We start from the raw sequence: 18,456 nt of genomic DNA, 5'->3' as shown, positions 1-18,456 counted from the left end.
CGGGTATGGTTGTCTTGCTGTATGGCACCATACCCTGTATGGCATTACAGTCAACAGAAAAAACTGTCTGCAAAATATTCGTTAATTGAACAACTATATATAGCAAGAGTTCAAAAGAGTCAGCAATGAATGATGTACAGTCGTGAAAAATATGAATGGGGAACACAGTTGGAGCATTAATTTATTGATTACTCCGTTATTATTTGTGACAAGCGCAATTTTTTTTGTCTTTAACTAGTTTTCCTCTGCGCCTACAATATCCCAATATCGTTGTCCAATTTAGTAGAGAAATAACCAAGAAATTTGCAATTTTCTGCGTGAAGTGTGTTTCCTCTCATATTTTTCACGACTGTACTGGTGAAGGTGCAAGTTTCTGCATGTGCCATTTCCTTTATTCATGGAATAAGGGCATGAAAGAAGTTGCAGTAAAAAGCAATGTGACACAACAGCACAAGGAAGTGTACTGTGTTGCTTATGCCAATGTTACTCTTTTAGGTGGAACTGGTAACTGAAATGGCAGCCGGTGCAGAAGTGGTGGCGTTCGCAGAAGAAGGGGTGGCGGAGACAACTGCTCTGGGCCCTGACGAGATGCGTGAAAGTGAGAGCCCATCATTGGCAGAGAGCAGCACTTCAGATAGGCCTGCAGCAGCAGTGAATGGGAGACAGAGTCACCGCAGAGAAAAGCGCAAGAGAGGCTCTGCATTGGACAGGCTCATGAATGCATATGAAACTGAGTCAAAAAGAGCAGCTCTGCTATCTCAAGAAGAACTGAAAATAGCAAGAAAAGCAAACCGTTTGCAGCAAGAGGCGAACAACATACAAAGAGACTTCCTGAAAGTTGTATCCAGATATTTTCAAAGCCCAGTTGAATAAAGTGTCAAGGCGTGAGCACGTCTCTTTTGTTTGTTGCTGCTGGCAGTCTATTACTGCACAGCAATATAACACAGTTTTTCCTGTAAGATGATGCACAACTTGTCATTATCTAAATTTTATAAGGTCTGAAAAGATTACAAAACAGAGAGTGGTGAAACTTACGCATTCATGGCCAGGAGACGCCTTGCCATAGCACCTCGAACTCTCTCAGCGGGTACACTTGTAGTGGTGCTAACGTTCACTGGCTGTGGGAGCTCACTACCAAGTTCCTCACTCCAGTGGCTGTCACATTCGTCGCGCATTTGCTCGCAAATGTTGCGAAGTATGCAGCACGTTTTCACAATGCGATTGGAATTGCGAATGTCACATTCTAATTCCTTCAAAATCCGGCACCTTGCCTTCAATCTTCCGAAAGCATTTTCGACCACACGCCTTGCTTTCGAGAGAGTGTAATTGAAGATGCTGACAGCTTCACCCCCTGTGTGCCGGTGAGGGTACGGCTTCATTAGATGAGGCAGTAGGGGAAAAGCTTGGTCACGTAATACCACAGCTCCCACCTGTTCTCCTCCAATCGCCTTTGCTGGCACAAAGTAACCTGCGTCAGCTAACTTTGGTATCAGAGTGCAATTATAAATACTGGAATCATGGTTTTTGGCAGGAGATCCCACAATCATGTGCATGAACTTATAAGTATGATCAACAAGTGAAAGTAAGATGGTGCTGTACCACCCCTTGTAGTTGTAGTAATCTTGGGCATTCTCTTTAGGCGGTGAAACTTTGATGTGGCACCCGTCAAGGGCACCAAACCCTTGTGGAAAACCAGTCACCGCAGCAAATTGCCGGATGTGGTCTTGCATTTCTTGCCTTGTGGGCATCTTGATTACAACAGACTCAAGTTCTTCAACAACGATGTCACAGAATTCTCTGAATATGATATTTACAGAAGGGCGGCTGACTCCAAAAAGACTGGCCACAGTCCTTTCTTCTGCCGAAGTAGCGAGCCTGTACAGAGAGATCGCGACGCGTTTTTCCAAGGAGATGGCCCTTCTCATGTTCGTGTCGACTCTCTGAAGCCTCCTGCAGCAACTCACAACATAGGCGAACGTCTGCCTTGAGATACACAAGTTGGCCTTAAAATCTTGCTCCGACAGCGTTGGCACGGTGGTGTCGTACTATGACGGCGGCCGATGCAGTGACCACACTCGTGGCTCCTTCGCCCGCAAGTGCATAGCGCATGCCATGAGGAAGCGGCACCGCTCCTCCGCTGCTCGCCTCTTCTTTTTGATAGTGGCTTTTCTTTGCAGTAGAGCGCGCAGCTCGCATCTTTTGGCCGAAACCAAAGCCTGCTGCTGAACCAGAAGAAGCAGCAGCTCATCGCGGCGATCACGATCGCGCTGGTTCGCCAACCGACTCAAAGACATCGCGCGTGCGTCGAGCAGTCGAAGTGAGAAGAAAAAGAACGATGACGAGCAGCGAACCGACCGACATCGGATAGTCTTGGCTACGAACCGACATCGTCACGCAAATTTTTACCCAACAGCAAAAAATACGCAAAATTTGTCGCTATAGGAAACAATCTGTACACGACAATCATTTACTCCACAAAAAATATGTATAAGCTGTTTTCTTTTTATTTTCACTTCGCTCTAGATGCGATGTCACTTGGTTAGTATGCTAACTGGACTGAACGCGACGTGCTCGTGTAACAGCAAGCGAATCCAGTTGAGTTCAACGGCAGTTGAAGTACTCAACTCAGGAGTAACTGAACTGCCGTTGAAAACGCCCGTGTAACACGGGGATCACTGGGCTAGGGCACTTCGTCTTTTTTTAAAGCTTGGTTACATATAGCTGGGACACCCTGTATATGCACTCTAGATTTTGGTTTCATTTTCTTCATGTTCGCAGGGCGCCCTTTACTTGGGCCGTATCGCCGTACTCGGTTGAAACTAAGAAGACGAAACCGACACCCTTGGCGGCGGTGGGACAGGAGCCGTAAAAAGCCACCGTCAACCTGAAACCATGCACAAGCGCGACGAAAAAGTGTCGTGTTTTGTCCACTTTCGCGGCTGCTCAGCGGCACTTCCATCGCTGCCGTCATCACGCCGACTTCGTGTTCAGAGGTCATCTGGCTCTTTGCAGATTCCGGCCAAGGTCACTTTTTCTCCCTTTTCAATCCTTAACTTTGTTGTTGTGAAGGCTTTGCTGCTTTCACGGTTCGTTCCTTGAACGAAGGAGCCAACATGCGGTGTGTCGTAAGCACCAAATACATTTGCATTTATCACGACCAGATAAAGATTCATGCCGACATAAAGGCCCACTAGACAGAAAGGCCTGGTTCTATTTGCCTGAACGAAGGAAGAGTATATGAGCGTTGCTTATCCCTTGCTTGTTACTTTTTTGTCGTTTATTTGGGTTCTCGCGCAAAATAATTTGAAGCAATAAATTTCTCTTTACACTTTTGTCTTCTGGCCAGTTAAGTTAATTTCTACTCTATTACTTCTGTTTTTACGGCCATACTATCACATATCGCAACTGTTATTCTAAACACGGCCATTTTTGGTTTAATTGCTTGTACATAAAGCGCTATTGAAAAGAAACCAGCCAAGATGAACTACACGTGTCTCCTGAGCGCACATGACTGCCACATATATCACCAAAGAAAAAGAAGTATTTCTTCCGTGAGAAAAAATATTCGCCAAAAAACACGAAGTTGTATTTTGAAATAAACAGTAAATAACAGTGCGCCGAATTTTCATAAAGAAACTGCAAGCTGGAAAACTGAAACAGAAAAAAGAAGTGAAAAATCTATCCCTTAGTTGTAGCACTATAATTCGAGAACATAAAACATTACCTTTTATTTGGACTACACAAAATTCACTCACATGTATAACCCGCCATTTGACTAATGGCTACTAATTTGTGCGAAAAGTATCAATGTCATGTTCTTGACTTGTGCCCGGACTGCATTACGAACCTGTTTTGTCTTCTTAACCAGATATGATTGCCAAGTGAAATCTCCCCATTGACGACTGCGCCGATCGACTAAAAAAAAAAATGAAAGAATAGAGTTGGCCTAGTGGGTTCCTCGACTTTTCTATGGCTACCTTTACATATCCAGACCAACCAGTGTATCATGTAGATTACATCGAATTGCATAAGCTGCTTGGTCATTTTTTTTACACGAAGAGGCCTCGGCAATGAAGAAACAGATGAAGCACTGGATGAAGAAAAAGTCGCCATGGTCCGAGAAGCATCACAACTCATCGAAGCCGCTGGCTGTATCGCGAAGAATTCTGCTGCCCTTGCAGAGTCTGCCAGCATGACTGGAAGTGGCCGGTATCGTTCAATGACACCTGGTACCAGCATCGAGGCAAGTGACCGGAATCCGAATGCCAAACCTTTTGAGCTGCCTCAGCAGTGCCCTGGAGATGGCCGGTATCGTTCAGCGACGCGTGGTACCAGTAGAACCGTGGCGACTGACCGGAATCTCAATGCCAAAGCCTTTCAGCTGCCTCAACAGTGCCCTGGAGATGGCCGGTATCGTTCAGCGACGCGTGGTACCAGTAGAACCGTGGCGACTGACCGGAATCTCTATGCCAAAGCCTTTCAGCTGCCTCAACAGAGCCCTGGAGATGGCCGGTATCGTTCAGCGACGCGTGGTACCAGTAGAACCGTGGCGACTGACCGGAATCTCAATGCCAAAGCCTTTCAGCTGCCTCAACAGTGCCCTGGAGATGGCCGGTATCGTTCAGCGACGCGTGGTACCAGTAGAACCGTGGCGACTGACCGGAATCTCATTGCCAAAGCTTTTGAGCGGCCTCAACAGTGCCCTGGAGATGGCCGGTATCGTTCAGCGATGCCCGGTACTTGTAGGCCCATGGCGACTGTCCGGAATACCAATGCCAAAGCCTTTGAGCTGCCTCAAAAGCGCCCTGGAGATGGCAGGTATCGTTCAGTGACGTCTGGTACCAGTTGCACCGTGGTCAGTACCCTGAATCCGAATGCCAAAGCGTTTGAGCCGGCTCAACAGTACCCAAGAAATGGCCGCTATCGTTTTACAACGCCCGGTGCCAGTAGCAACGTGGCGACTGACCGCAATCCCAAAGCTAAAGCCTTTGACCTTCCTCGACAGTGCCCTCGAGATGGCCGGTATCGTTCAACGACGCCTGGTACCAGTCGCACCGTGGTTACTACCCTGAATCCGAATGCCAAAGCGTTTGAGCCGGCTCAACAGTACCCACAAAATGGCCGCTATCGTTCAACGACATCCGGCGCCAGTAGCAACATGGCGACTGACCGCAATCCCAAAGCCAAAGCCTTTGAGCTGCCTCGACAGTGCCCTCGAGATGGCCGGTATCGTTCAACGACGACTGGAACCTGTAGAATCGTGGCGACTGACCGGAATCTCAAAGCCAAAGCCTTTGAGCTGCCTCGACTTTGCCCTGGAGATGGCCGGTATCGTCCAACAGCGCCTGGTACCATTAGAACCGTGGCCACTGACCGGAATCCCAAGGCCAAAGCCTTTGAGCTGCCTCAACAACGCCCTCGAGATGACCGGTATCGTTCAACAACGACTGGTGCCAGTAGAAACGTGGCGACTGACCGGAATCCCAAAGTCAAAGCCTTTGACCTGCCTCAACAGTACCCTGGAGATGGCCGGTATCGTTCAGCGACGACTGGTACCATTCGCACTTGGGCGACTACCCTGACTGCCAGTGCCAAAGCTTTTTTGCTGCCTCAGTGCCCTGAGCGCATGCACCACAACGCACAGCAGTCGTGTTCCTCGTCTTTGGAAAAGCCAGCGACACTGACCGTGACGACGATGACTGCGGCACGCTCAGGCATGGTCCGGAAGGTGGTTGCCCCCAGAATGGCAGATGGGGTGCCTCCGAAGAACCCAGTCGAGGTCCTTGTTGCGGCTCTCTATTCCTTCTTTGGCTCACTTTTGCCAAGCATGCTGACAAAGGATAAACGGCGGCCTGGAACGCCGCAAGCTCCCCAACGAGCTTCTTAGGCCACCGTCAATAAGAGGTTAGTGATGTGAGCCACTTCTCAGCTCCTTCAGTCCCTTTTGCAGTCTTTGCATGCTCAAAAATGTTCCATCGAAGATAATAGATGTTCCTACGGCTCTCGGGCTGGAAACAGCGAAAAATTTATAGAAATAGATTAATTCAAAATCGCGAATGGACGCCGTCAGTTAATTGAGTAATCCCCTGCGCCGGTGCTTGGGTATACTCATTAGGCACCTCGCGGATGATCCTCTCCAGCTGATTTTCAAACATATGCTGGGGTCTGTGGTCTCAGTTGCATGATGGAGAGGGCCGTGAGCAGGGTGGTAGACTCACGAGTGTCTTAGAATGCATGCATTTCCTGCTTCAAACCTTATCCAACTCACAACAGATGCAAGTACCAATAGGGCTATTCGGTCACATATGCTTGGTATGTATTCAGTAATCGTCTGTTTCGAGTAATTGTAAGGGGCATTTGTATCACATGTTATCGCCTCGCGTACCGAATATTTTTGATACCTTACGCTTATAAAATGCTCAGAAGGTCGCAATGGCACTTGCCACCTGCCATTGCTTTCTGTCTTTTTTTTTAGTCCACACCACATATGGTGGCTGAATGGAGCCAGTGAGCAACTTGCCTGTGAAGACGCCTGCATCAAAGAGAAGCTGGAGAGTGCCTCGGATTTCAGTGCACTTCCCTGGAAGATTTCCTTTGTATTAACTCCGACACACAGAAAACCTTTTCAATACTCGAAGTGTTTGCTTAATAAAGAGAAATTTTTAGATGCTGTTACTAACGCTGACTTGAGTGCAATTGCGCCTACAAATAGTGCACAAATATCTTATCCGTATTTATCGCTTCTGCCACCCTACCTTCACTCGTGAACTCAGAAGTAAGACGGTAAGAAAATAATGTGCGTCTCCGCAAAATCCTTGGATAACTGATAGGCCGTGAGCAGGCGCGAAAATCTGTATCAAATGCTAAAAAAACCAACAATTTAACATTAAACACATTAAACTGCATAATCAATATCGCAAATTCTGCAAAAATGTCAGCGCACTACTGAAGAGGTCGAAAAAATGCTACTGCGAAAAGAAAATAATAGAATTCGGTAGCCTATGTGACATGTGTATATTAAGGTGCCCTTAACAACAGGACCCAGTTGAAAGCGGACGCTTTCAGTAACATCTTTGTCTATAGCGACACCACACCTGTCATTCATTTCGAAAATGAAAGTTTGCTTTGGGGGAATGAAAGGCGCAGTAACTGTCTTACTTCCTGGTGGACAGCTTAGTCGCGCAGCGGTGGAAGGAGGGAAGGTGGGAGCAGGGTGTCGAACCGGAACTGAACCCGAACCCGAAACCGGAACCGAATTTTCGCCCGGAACCGGAACCGAACCGAACCCATATTTTTTTCGCCATCTTGGAACTGAACCCGAACCGGAACGATTCAAAGGAACCGTTCCGAACCGGTTCGGGACCCGGTTCAGCCCCACTTTTTTCGCATCCCGGCATACGTCTTGTTTTCCGACAAAATGATATGATCTATCGCATAGACTTACCCACCCGTAGCTGTCTGCGCTGGGAAGTGCGAAAATGATACCCAGTATATGCGACAACAAACTTACAGGAGGTCTGGTGCCTGGGAAGAAGCCTCATTGGCGCTTCTGTAATGTACTGCCGCCAATTCTAAACACTTGTACGTCAGGTTTATGTGAAATCTTGAGTTATTACTCCTCCCTTTTACACATTTGAATAAATCTTTAATCGAAGTGTTAGGACTGCTCTAACTCAGTAAAGTACTATCGACACGAAACTTTTTCTTGCGTGCTTTCTTTTTTCAGACGATGCGTTAGACGTTGGTATACATGGGGCACCGCGTGGTATTCACCAACACATAATAATTTATTCTTGAATTTCTTCTTGATCCTGTTTCGGTTTCACCAACATAACAATCGCTGTGACATGTAGTAGAAATTAGGTCGCGTGAGGTGCTATAAACGGCAATATAACTGCTGATACGTCGTTCGTTGTAATTATAGGTCTTGAAGTCGGCTGGTATAAGTGCTACAGTGAGTCAAAACAACGTATCAGCGTTTGTACTAGTTTTCCCGTGCCTCACGTGACCTAATGTTGAACTCACGTCAAAGCCATCATTCGGTTGTTGAACCCGACACAGCATGGGAGAAAAAATTATTTTCTAAATTATTTAGTGGCAGTAGGCGAATACCACACGGTGATCCATGTATTATAATATCTATGGCGTCATTTGAAAGGAGACTTCCAGGTAAAGTGTGCGAACTCCTTTTGGCCTAGCATTTGAAACGGTGACGTAATCACCAATTAAAATTGCGACGCCCTTCAAACTTCTCCGCAGCGCACAACGCTAAGTGGGGGACGCATGATGACGTCACCGAACGTATCCGTACATTTTCAACGCATAAACGCCTGCTTTGAAGGAAAAAAATGGCCTGGCTTAGCTTATGGTTAAGCCTAGGATGCGAAGCATACCGCCGGCGGAGGCTGCGCGTCCTCAAGCGAGCGCACGAGTTGAGCCCCAGCTTTCACAGCTGTTGTGACGTCAGCGCCCCTAGCGGAAGGAGCGGGAGTTAGGCCGCCGGTCGAGGCTGCGCGTCCGCAAGCGAGCGCACGAGTTCAGCCCCAGCTTTAACAGCTGTTGTGACGTCATATCACGTGGTGCGCCGATGTAGGTCAAGTGGTAGCTACGCGGCCGCGCGCGGCGCAGCAAGGAAGATCTCGGTAGTGCGGCTAGTATGCTTCGCATAAAAAACCAGCAGAACCGAAGTCAAAGCCCGCCGAACGTTGTTTGTAAGCGTCCAATGAGGCACGGCAGCGCGTGGTTGACCGCAGCAGTAATTTCAAATCATACCTTCCGTGACATCATACTGAACTTCCCTCACTCCTTTGTTGCTTTGAGGAGAAGTGCAATATTTAATCGTCGATTACGTCACTATTTTAAATGGTAGTGCAAAAAACTTAGTATCCTTTACCTACAGCCTGTATAGATTTGAATCCTTGAGTATCGCGAAATTCTCAAAAGGTAGCGCAGTTGCCCTTTAACTTGCACTGACATCGCGAAGCATACGATGCCTTTTGCGTTTCGCCTCCATCGAAACGTGGCCGCCGGGAACGAGTTCGAACCAGGGTACATTGAATAAGTAACCGAGCGCCCTAACCACTGAGCAACCGCAGGGGGTAGTGCAACATTTACTTTTGTAGTAGCTCATTGTCTTAGACGGCAAGTTCTAAATAAAACCTCTCACGATGAGCCTGTATGGCAATAAAGAAAAAAAATGGCTCAATGGCTGGGGAGCTCGGCTGCTGATTCCAAAAATTCAAAAACCAGCGTGCTCTGTCGCGCGTCGAAAATCCCCAGCTGGTCTCCGTTAATCTGGAGCCCTCCACTACACCGTCTGTCATATAGCCCCAATATCTACTCGACACGTTAAACCTGAGATATTACTACTAGCATTACCAAAAGAAGGATGTATAAATTGGGGCAGCTTCTTTTTTTTTTTTAGAATCCGCATATTCTTGTTTGCGCGCGATGGAAATAAGCAACGAAAGGCGGGTTCTTGGCAACGGTGGAGATGTACTAAAAAGGAAAAATTGAATACCGATTACACAAAAGGGCAATGCGGAAATACATGTGCTCGCTGGCATGTGATAGTCATTACGCCCCAAAAAATGCTACTGCGATGCAATGTAACTACGATGAAGTGATTTAGTTATGCCGATTCGCTGAAATTGTTCTGCTTCTAAGCAAAAATTTCTGCCAGTCGCCAGCGCGCGGCTCCATCCGCTGTTCTCGCACTGCTCGATCTTGAATTCTCTGTCTGGCGACTTATAGCTACTTTTCGCAGTCATATTTCCCGTTCTTAGTGTCTGACGCGACAGGCTTATGATTGTTAGTTTTTTTTTTTTCTTAGAACGCTTGGGCGATTGAATACGTTGAGCCTTCACAACAATCTGCCTCGGCTATATCGGGTACAGGTGGGTATTGGGGGTGGGGAGATGGGTGAAAGTTTTTGAAGGTGCATTTTTACCAGTGAATGCCCTGATGTGTCGCCCACCGGAGTGTGCATCAAGGATGGAGGCTGCACGCACGCAATACGGTTATTTTTGGGAAAGCAGGCTATACTGCTAACGCAGTAAAAAGAACAACTAAAAGAGTATGCATAGTCTTACCTCTGACTCCGAGTGGGATTCGTAATAATGGCGGCGCAACGGAAAACTCTGTTTACAGATGCTTTAGGCTATTAGGCTATCTTGTAGGTTTCTTTTTATGGTGGTTGCATGGAATATTTGGAACCTGTCTGACCCTCCTCATGCCTTACTTGACCGCGTCGAATTCAGCGATCTCGTCATAAGGCCTTACGTCACCATAACTCCCTGCGTCCGCCCGCGCGTGAAAATTCCAGACGGTGCACACGCCATGAAAGGGGAACCAGTCAGGAGGTTGAACTTGCGCAGCATATTCCTCCTGCGTTAAAGTGCACTGTCTGAACAGTGACCTCGTGGAACGCGGCGGTTCTGCGTCCTATGAACACGAAGAGTTCGCACGGAATTCAAGTTTTTCATCGCAGATATAAATGTTATTATAAAATGTATGATGTCAATGAGTTTTTTAAGAGACTGCTTAAGTATGTTTTAAAAGAATACAGCATCATGACAAAAATATAATTTTATTGCTGAAATTCTTTCTCGTTGCTCGCACAGGTTGAAATGCACTGACTACGGCACAAACGCCCCTTTGGCGCGAAGGTAGTACGTCCAAACATGTAAGGTCTATGTCTGAAGGGTGAAAAAGGCTTTTGTGGCCGATTAAAACTAAGTCGAGCCCACTTATAGCGAACCTGACGGTCCCGCAGGTTCCATTCGTTATATCTGATGTTCGTAGCGAGCGCATTCTTTTTACAACAGCCAAAAATACTAAGGCCACTAAAAGTGGCAATTATTTCTTACAAAGCTGCGTTATGCGTGCCTACTTGTGCAAAGCAGAGCCTGCCGCGGATCTTTCCAGGCTATCTAGGGCGGTCATTTAATCCTCGTCGAGACCTTGCTGCCAACTATCAAATTTAGGGACGGCGTATAACTAATCATGGATGAAGTGTGCATGGCAACTGGTGGCGGGTCGGCCACGTAAATGAGATTCCTGGCAGTAGGAAGAGCTCGCACTTGGTGTTCAACGTCTCCGTCAGAGCAGGCGCTTCTGCGATTTTGTGGTTCGTAGGAACGTAGTTATCCGAGGAAACATCCGGTCGGCTATGGATCAACGAAGTGTTGCCAGAAATCTGCAATCATCTGGTCACGCGTGTTTTCGAGTTTCTTCTGTCGTTACTGGGCTGATGCAGCTATATGACAATGCCTGCATATTGCAGCGGCGCCAAAGATTGAGACGACTGGACAGGCTATGCATACCACGTGACTGGGATGGCCAGCCAGGATTTCAAAAATTATCTAATCGCTGTTTTTAGTTGATCCGCGAGGTTGGTAAGTAGCTTCGCTTTTGACGATGCCCCTGTCTCACGCGCACCGCGCTTCTTCTACTCAGGATGCTTTGCCGAGCCGGCGAACGCGTAGGCAATGATCACCCTCGTTGGCCATCGACGCGGGTGTGGCCGGCGGTTACTTACTATTTCAAAAGAGATTTATAGCATATCGTTACCGTGTTTACATTAGCATTTACAGTGTTACCGGACGCCAGACTTTCCGGTTAGCGCTGCGCACATCAGTGCCGCCTTTTAATTCCATTTCTGGGTTGGCATGTTCTTTCCGGGGCGGTATAATGAAGGTTGAGAGGCGCTATTTCATCTGCGTGCTTAGCGGAAGGACGACCTCTACAACCTCGGGTTAGTTCACCACGCCACCTCGTTCGTTATAACCGAGTGGTGTGGCCAGAGTTGTGCGCTGTATCTGCGACGAATTTCCGTTGCCCTTATGCATATTTTCACGGTAGCACCACATCCGCTCGAAATAAGCGAACGTTCGTTATATCTGTGGCCATTAAAGTGGGCTCCACTGTACATCCGCTGACTTCGCTTTAATACACTCTTATCAAGAAAGTTTAGTTAAGGCTGTAGATGTATCGGTAGAGGAAGTAATTACCGATAGCAACATTTGACATCTGCCTTGTGGAGAGGCCGTACAGGTAAGTAAAAGCCAAGAGTGAGAAAACAGAATGAATCAGTACTCGCGAACATGTCCAGAAAAGACAGGCAAAACACTTACTCACCTAATAAGCATAGCTGCCAGAAATGCACGCCAGATTGACCCCTCTGTATCACTCTATCAAGGGCGCAAAAAATTCTGTGGACGCAAAGGTTGCCTTTGATAGCGTCCCAGGAAGAATCCCAAACATTCTATCACGAACAAATTTCTTTACTATAGTGAAAAGCCACGATTAGCTGAGCTTTTGAAGATACTGAGCTATAGGGGCTCAGGATATATAACGTGAGTCACAAAGGCGATGTCGAATAGGTGATTTAAATAAAATATGTTTGGTAAGTTCTTTATGTTAGGGAGAGCCAGTGCTCCCACGAGGCTCTCGTTGGGTGGGGGATGGGCGGTGGAGGAATTCTCGAACATTTTCTTACCATGTAGTAAAAGAGGGGGGACTAGGAAGTCAGTTTCGGTGTGACGGAAAGGTATCTGTCTGTATGTATACGTGCTGATACATGACAGTTTCATTTCTCAGTAGTGCGCGGGAACGTAGCGGGTGCGTGCGACGGCAATTTTGGGGCCCCGTAAGTACGCAGTGTACTTACGGGGCCGTAAGTACACTGCGTACGAGACCTATTACTCGCGCTACGGGGTCTCCAAACTGCTCAAGCAGGAGGGTCTTGTAGATGTAAAATGTATCGGCTTTTCGTCCTACACCTCATAAGGTGAATTATAGCGTATATAGACAGCCGATTTTCATTTATTTCGAGTTCATTTTATTTTGCGGCTCTTACCGTAAATTCGTCTTTTTTCTGCGGACAATAAATAAAATGGGTAAAGTGAGAACATCTCGCATTGAACAATTTTTTCGTGCTCAAGTAACGCAGTAAACACGACAAAAGGAAGAAAGGAGATGACACGAGCGCTGACTAACAACTGGTTATTTTATTCTGGAAAAAGTATATAAAGGCGCAGGGCACAGGAAACAACCCTCCCCCCCCCCAAAAAAAAAAAAAAAAACAGAACGAAGGTTAAAACTTAAAAACCATACTGCGCATGCACATCACACTCGAGTCGTGACGTCTCTTTCAACGAAATTCGAAGAGTATCTTCGATAGTAGACGGCACTCCCCTGTCTCCTGGACCTCACACAATGCCAAGAAAGTCTGACTTCTTAACTACCAAACTGATAGATGGTGTAGCAACACGCTCATCTGCTTCCGCACTTAGAAAGACAAGTCGCCTGTTTAATCACTCTGATCGAATTTTTACGGAGATGGTGGAGGCCTTTATGATCAGGAAGGATGCAGATGATTCACTTGCCACATAGCGCTAAAAAGACACGGACAAACAAGTAAACACACAGGACGGGCCCTAGCGCCCGTCCTGTGTCTCTCTTGTGTCCATGTCTTTTTAGCGCTATGTGACAAGTGAACCATCACCAACTCGCCCAAGCTTCTATTCTGACTATACTGATGCAGATGAGCGTGTTGCTTCACCATACATCAATTTCGTAGATAAGGAGCCAGGCTTTCGTGGCAACTGTATAAGGTCAAGGAGATAGGGGAGTGCCGTCTACTATGGAATATAGTCTTAGAATTTCATTGAAAAAGCTGTCATGACTCGACTACGATGTGCATGCGCAGTATGCTTTTTAGTTTTAATTTTTGCTCTTCTTTTTTCTGGATTGTTCACTGTGTCCTGCGCCTTCATATACTTTTCCGAGAATGTAATAATCAGTTGTTAGTCGGCGTCTGTGTCGTCTCCAGACTTCCGTTTGTCCTGTTTCCTGCGCTGCTTAAGCAACCGTTACCAACTAGCCCACTTTTATGTTCTCGTAAACAAATCTTTGCATTTTTTATTTTGTATAGCGATGTGCAAGAAAAAAGAAAATGCATATCACTGAAACCCATCTGCGTTCTAATTTTTTTTGTCCTGAACCCGTTTGAACCCGTTTGAACCGGTTCGAGACGGTCCGAACCGGTTCGAACCGGAACGGAATGGCCCTCTGGAGCCGAACCCGGAACTGAACCCGAAAGGCGTGAACCCGAACCCGAACCGAACCCGAAAAAATACCGGTTCGACACCCTGGGTGGGAGTGAAAGAAGAAAGAGGTGTCGTGGATGGATCACTCTGAAATGACCTCGACCACCTGGGGATTTCTAATGAGCTGTGACATCGCACAGTGCTCGGGCGCCTTTTGCTTTTCGTCTCCACTGAAACCTGGCCGCCGCTGTAAGGTTCGACCCCGGGTACTCCTCTGTACCCGAGCGCTGTGACCACTGAGCCACCGCGGCGGCGAGTATAGTCATTCTGACCCTTCGTTTACTCGTCAACAACTGTCGTTCTTCTTATTGTCCACCACATCACAGGAAGAGCTTCACGTCATATTATTTTTAAATATTCCCAAATCCTTCCTCAAGAGCAGTAACAGTTATATTAGGTTTCTTTTAAACAGAAATTTCAACCTACCTAAACCTCATCCCAACTATGGCAAACGGACTACTTATTTTTACAGTTTGCAATGGTGGGTGTAAATCACAGAACCTATGACAAACTGGAGATCGCCAACGTCTGTCCGCAAACGTCTGCCCGTCTCCTGTATGTATTTACCGATGTGAAGACCGACAGCGCTGAGTTCCTATACGGCGGGAAGTCAGAAATCTCCAAGTACGCCTCGGGCTTCCTGTTTCATTGTTATTGGTAAAGAAGGCCTACCGAAATCATCGCATAACGCTGAAAGCAAAACGGTTCGTGATGGTTTCACTTTCGACCGTCGTGTGCTTGGGTTTCAATTCGGTGTGCTGAACGCGTGTAGCCCTTGAAACGTCATACCAACATATGAGTTAGTTGGTATAGCATCTGGAAAAAACAGATTAAAAAACTCGGCAGACGTACAAACAACAGACGCCACCAGCGCTGACTCGCAACTGTTAGTGCACACATGTGCTATTGACCCATCAGTTGTCCTGCATTAAAGGGAGTTTTCAGATGCGGATGAGCGTCATTGCTTTCTTCTGCTTCGTTGTTGCTTTGTGTACGTCTTTTTTCAGAGTATGTGCTCAATTTACATTTTGTGAATAAACGCTCAGTTGGAAGTCAGCGCTTGTAGAGTGTCTGCTGTTCTACATCCTTCGTCTTTTCTGGGCTGTTGTTTTTTTTTCGAACAAAAAATTTGCAACGTCCTTTTAAGTAGCCACTGGAGAGCAAACTTATTTAGAGAGCTGGAGCGATGTGCTGCAGAAAAAATCATAGCACTCAATGAGAGTGTGCTTGTTCCTCGCTTTTATTTCTATGCAGCTTCGCTTCAGCGCTATCACCGATCGTGAAAAACGATGCCTGCTATAAAATCTTGTTTCGTTTTTCGAGGCACTGTAGAGCGCTCCGATACAGGTCTGCTCACGTCTCTACGTTGCGGTGTGAACTCGATACCATCGATTCGGAGCTCGCCCTCGGAGACCCGACGGCGCGGGTAGCAGACGCAGGCTCCCGTTCCGACTTTCACTTGCTGGTAATCTAACTCCCGGGCGTGAAACGAAGTGCAATTTACTGATCGGGGTTACGGTGTAAACTCATCCTTCGCCAGTGAGTTAACTCGACATGCCTCACCGCTTTATTTTTTCTTTCTTGCCCGCTGGCTGATGCTTTCTCAGATGCACTCATCTCCCACCGCTTCGCTTTGCGGTTCTGTTTTGCGGACCATGAAACGTGAGTGCTTAGCATGAACAGACACGAATGCGAAAATATAAAACGCAGAGAGGAAAAAATTAACGCCGACGCTTTAGTTGCAGCTTAGGTTACAACGAAGTAAAATTCCGCGCATTACGGTTGCCTCGCGGCAGCAGTTGCACGCCAGCTATGATTTTCACCTGTAGTCGTTCAATTACAACCAAAGAAAGCTGTAATGGAACCGAGTCCTTACCTGGAAGAAGGAAGTCGTCTCCCCAATAATGCCGGTGACACAATTAATAACGTCGCTACTGTGACTAGACTGCCAGCCCGCGGTTTCTGCACCCAAAGCTGCCTTCTCTTCAGGATGCTAGCAGTGGTTAAGGAATGGAATGATACCCCTCTGGCTTTTCCAACTCGTTGACAAGAACGAAGGCGCGCATCAGTGCTGCCGAGCTTTCTTTTTGCCGCGACGCTCTTAGGATGACACCCGAAAGTGCCTGCTACGCAGCAACAGCAGCAGACAGCGCGAATCTGCAGGGCGGGTTCTCCGTAGACGGGATCGCTGCGCGGCCTCAGTTTGCGGCGCCTATGTAGTGAGAGTCCCCAAAATTTGAGAGTCCCCAAAATTTGGAGGAAAACTATGACAAAAACGACTGAATTCGTCGACGAAGCAATCGCCAAGGAGAAACAAATGGTTCCGCTCGCTGACGATCCCTAAGACTAGTTCGCGGCGCCGCCGCAGCGTGGCGCCTGCGTCGTAAAAAGCGTCATTACTTGGCGATTTTTGCCCGTAAAGTGAGAAATAATAAGGTACATGTGGAGAAAAAACTGCACTTTTAAGAGCTTTTGTGCAGCGCTCACTTTCGTGCAGTATTTCAGAGGAAGTGCGTTTACAGCTCACGTTTATAGCATTGCTCTCCGTGAGCTGAGTGTATTTGTAGGCTTGAAGATATTTGTAGAAGATGAGCGGGTCCTTCGCGTTGCAAAATTGGTCATTTCGCATTCTTTAGGCCTGCCTAAACTCTTCGGCAGGGACAAATATTTCAAGTAGAAATTAGGCTAGCGGCGTCTGAAAGGTTACCGCTGTTGATCTGAACTTCTCCTTTTAAGATTTGGTAACTAATGTTACATAAGTTACGCGTCCTCCCTCCCCCTACTGCTTCTTTTTTCAGAGTTCCAGAAGGCTACCCAACTTTATGTAGCGGTCAAATTTCGCAAAAATCAGTGCTCAAGTTCTGCGGCAAAAAAAAAAAAAAAACTGAATATTTCTTCTGAACGTTGACGACAATCGGTCCAAAGGCAGGAAGATTATTAGTTCAAGTGAATCAGTTGTGAAATACTGCGTTTTGGCGAAAGGGGTAGCTACGCGAGCGAATCCAGGCCTTAAATGTAGGACATGACTGTAGATATAACTTATTATATAATTTTGCAAATTTGACACAGAGCGCTCGCGATTAGTTCATCGTAGTGCTTTTTTTATCATTTAAAAAGTTTCCTGCCAGTTTTTAGGCAAGAGAAGTACGCAAATCAAGCAGCGAAGTGCGCATGAAAGTAAGTGTTAGTGGAGAATTATCCGCATTGTCAAAGAGCAACGTCATGTGAATAATAACAGATGTAACTGTTTTTGTACACACAAGTGTTCGATATATGCGTGCCACTGGCCCAGATCCAAGAACCGCTACTCTCAAATCCCATTCCCATCACTTGATATGAAATCTACGAACATGCAACGGCCTTAATTCAATTCCATATCGCTCAATCTGGTGGTCTCTCACAGTAGCGTTAATGATATAAAATCGGACCAAGCTCATCGCACGTTCGTGAGGCATATCACAAGAAAAAAAAAAACGGAGCTAACAAGATGCTCAAGAACAAGATCCCGCAGTCTTTCAATTCCTTCCGTTAACTCCGTGCAGTGGCCACGGATACCGATTTTTTTAATATACATTAATTCTTTCATGTAACTAATGACCGCGCAGGCAATTCACATGATTTCTCCATGAGTTATACTTCCGTAGTAATTTATGACAAACCAAGCGCAAGAAGTCTGCAGCCATGTCAAGCTCGCAAGTATGATTAGCTCTGCTCCCGGTTATTTGCAGCACTTGCAGTACAGATGAAAGCAAAAATTTTGTAGCTTTTTAAAACATTATCTCGTGCAGTTTTCTGACTAATGCCCCAGCTGTTCGCTTTGTACACTTTTCTTTTTATTCCTTGAACCTGAGGTGTTCTGTTTGGTTGATACACTGGTTCGGTCCTTGCCACTGCTTCTTACTCATCGCCGCTGCCTTTCGATCTCGCTCTAACCAAGCGATGAGAATAATCACAGTGAAGCAATTTTGCATTGGGAAGGTAAGCCAAGGAGCACGCAGTTGGCGCCAGCATACCTCAGAGTTGCGGTTAACCTGTCTAGTTGGACGCTGGCAGTAAAGAAGGTGATCAGTGCGTCTTTCTCTGCCCTTGCCGCGGTCCGTCGAACGCCTTTTATACTATAATAAGAACATGCATAAGAACGTCCAAAGACGGCCGTTCCGTGCCCAAAGCACCGTGGCTTGCAGAAAGGACGTTTGGGACGTCTCTCGGATGACACCTGCGAGGCTCTGCAGTACTGCATCTTCGGGGTCACCTGATGAACACATTCACAATTCCGACGGGAGCTAGCGTGAGACCACGCTGCATGCCGACTCAGAGCATAGCGCACGAAAGAAATGGCCACGTG

The 18,456-nt window shown here is 46.9% G+C and overlaps 1 protein-coding gene across 1 annotated transcript; it reads left to right on the top strand.

Annotated features, from left to right (window-relative positions):
* Positions 1–4,111: 4,111 nt before the first annotated feature.
* On the top strand, positions 4,112–5,887 carry LOC149349820 (uncharacterized). The gene has a single exon (XM_089575505.1). The coding sequence runs from the start codon at positions 4,112–4,114 to the stop codon at positions 5,885–5,887; it is 1,776 nt and encodes a 591-aa protein (XP_089431631.1).
* The last annotated feature ends 12,569 nt before the right edge of the window (positions 5,888–18,456 follow it).

This window comes from Amblyomma mixtum, chromosome 3 (assembly GCF_055824585.1).
Source record: "Amblyomma mixtum isolate Tamu chromosome 3, ASM5582458v1, whole genome shotgun sequence".
Classification (NCBI taxonomy): Eukaryota; Metazoa; Arthropoda; class Arachnida; order Ixodida; family Ixodidae; genus Amblyomma; species Amblyomma mixtum.
The sequence above is the reverse complement of the archived record's forward strand: the minus strand, read 5'-3'. Positions and strand labels throughout refer to the sequence as shown.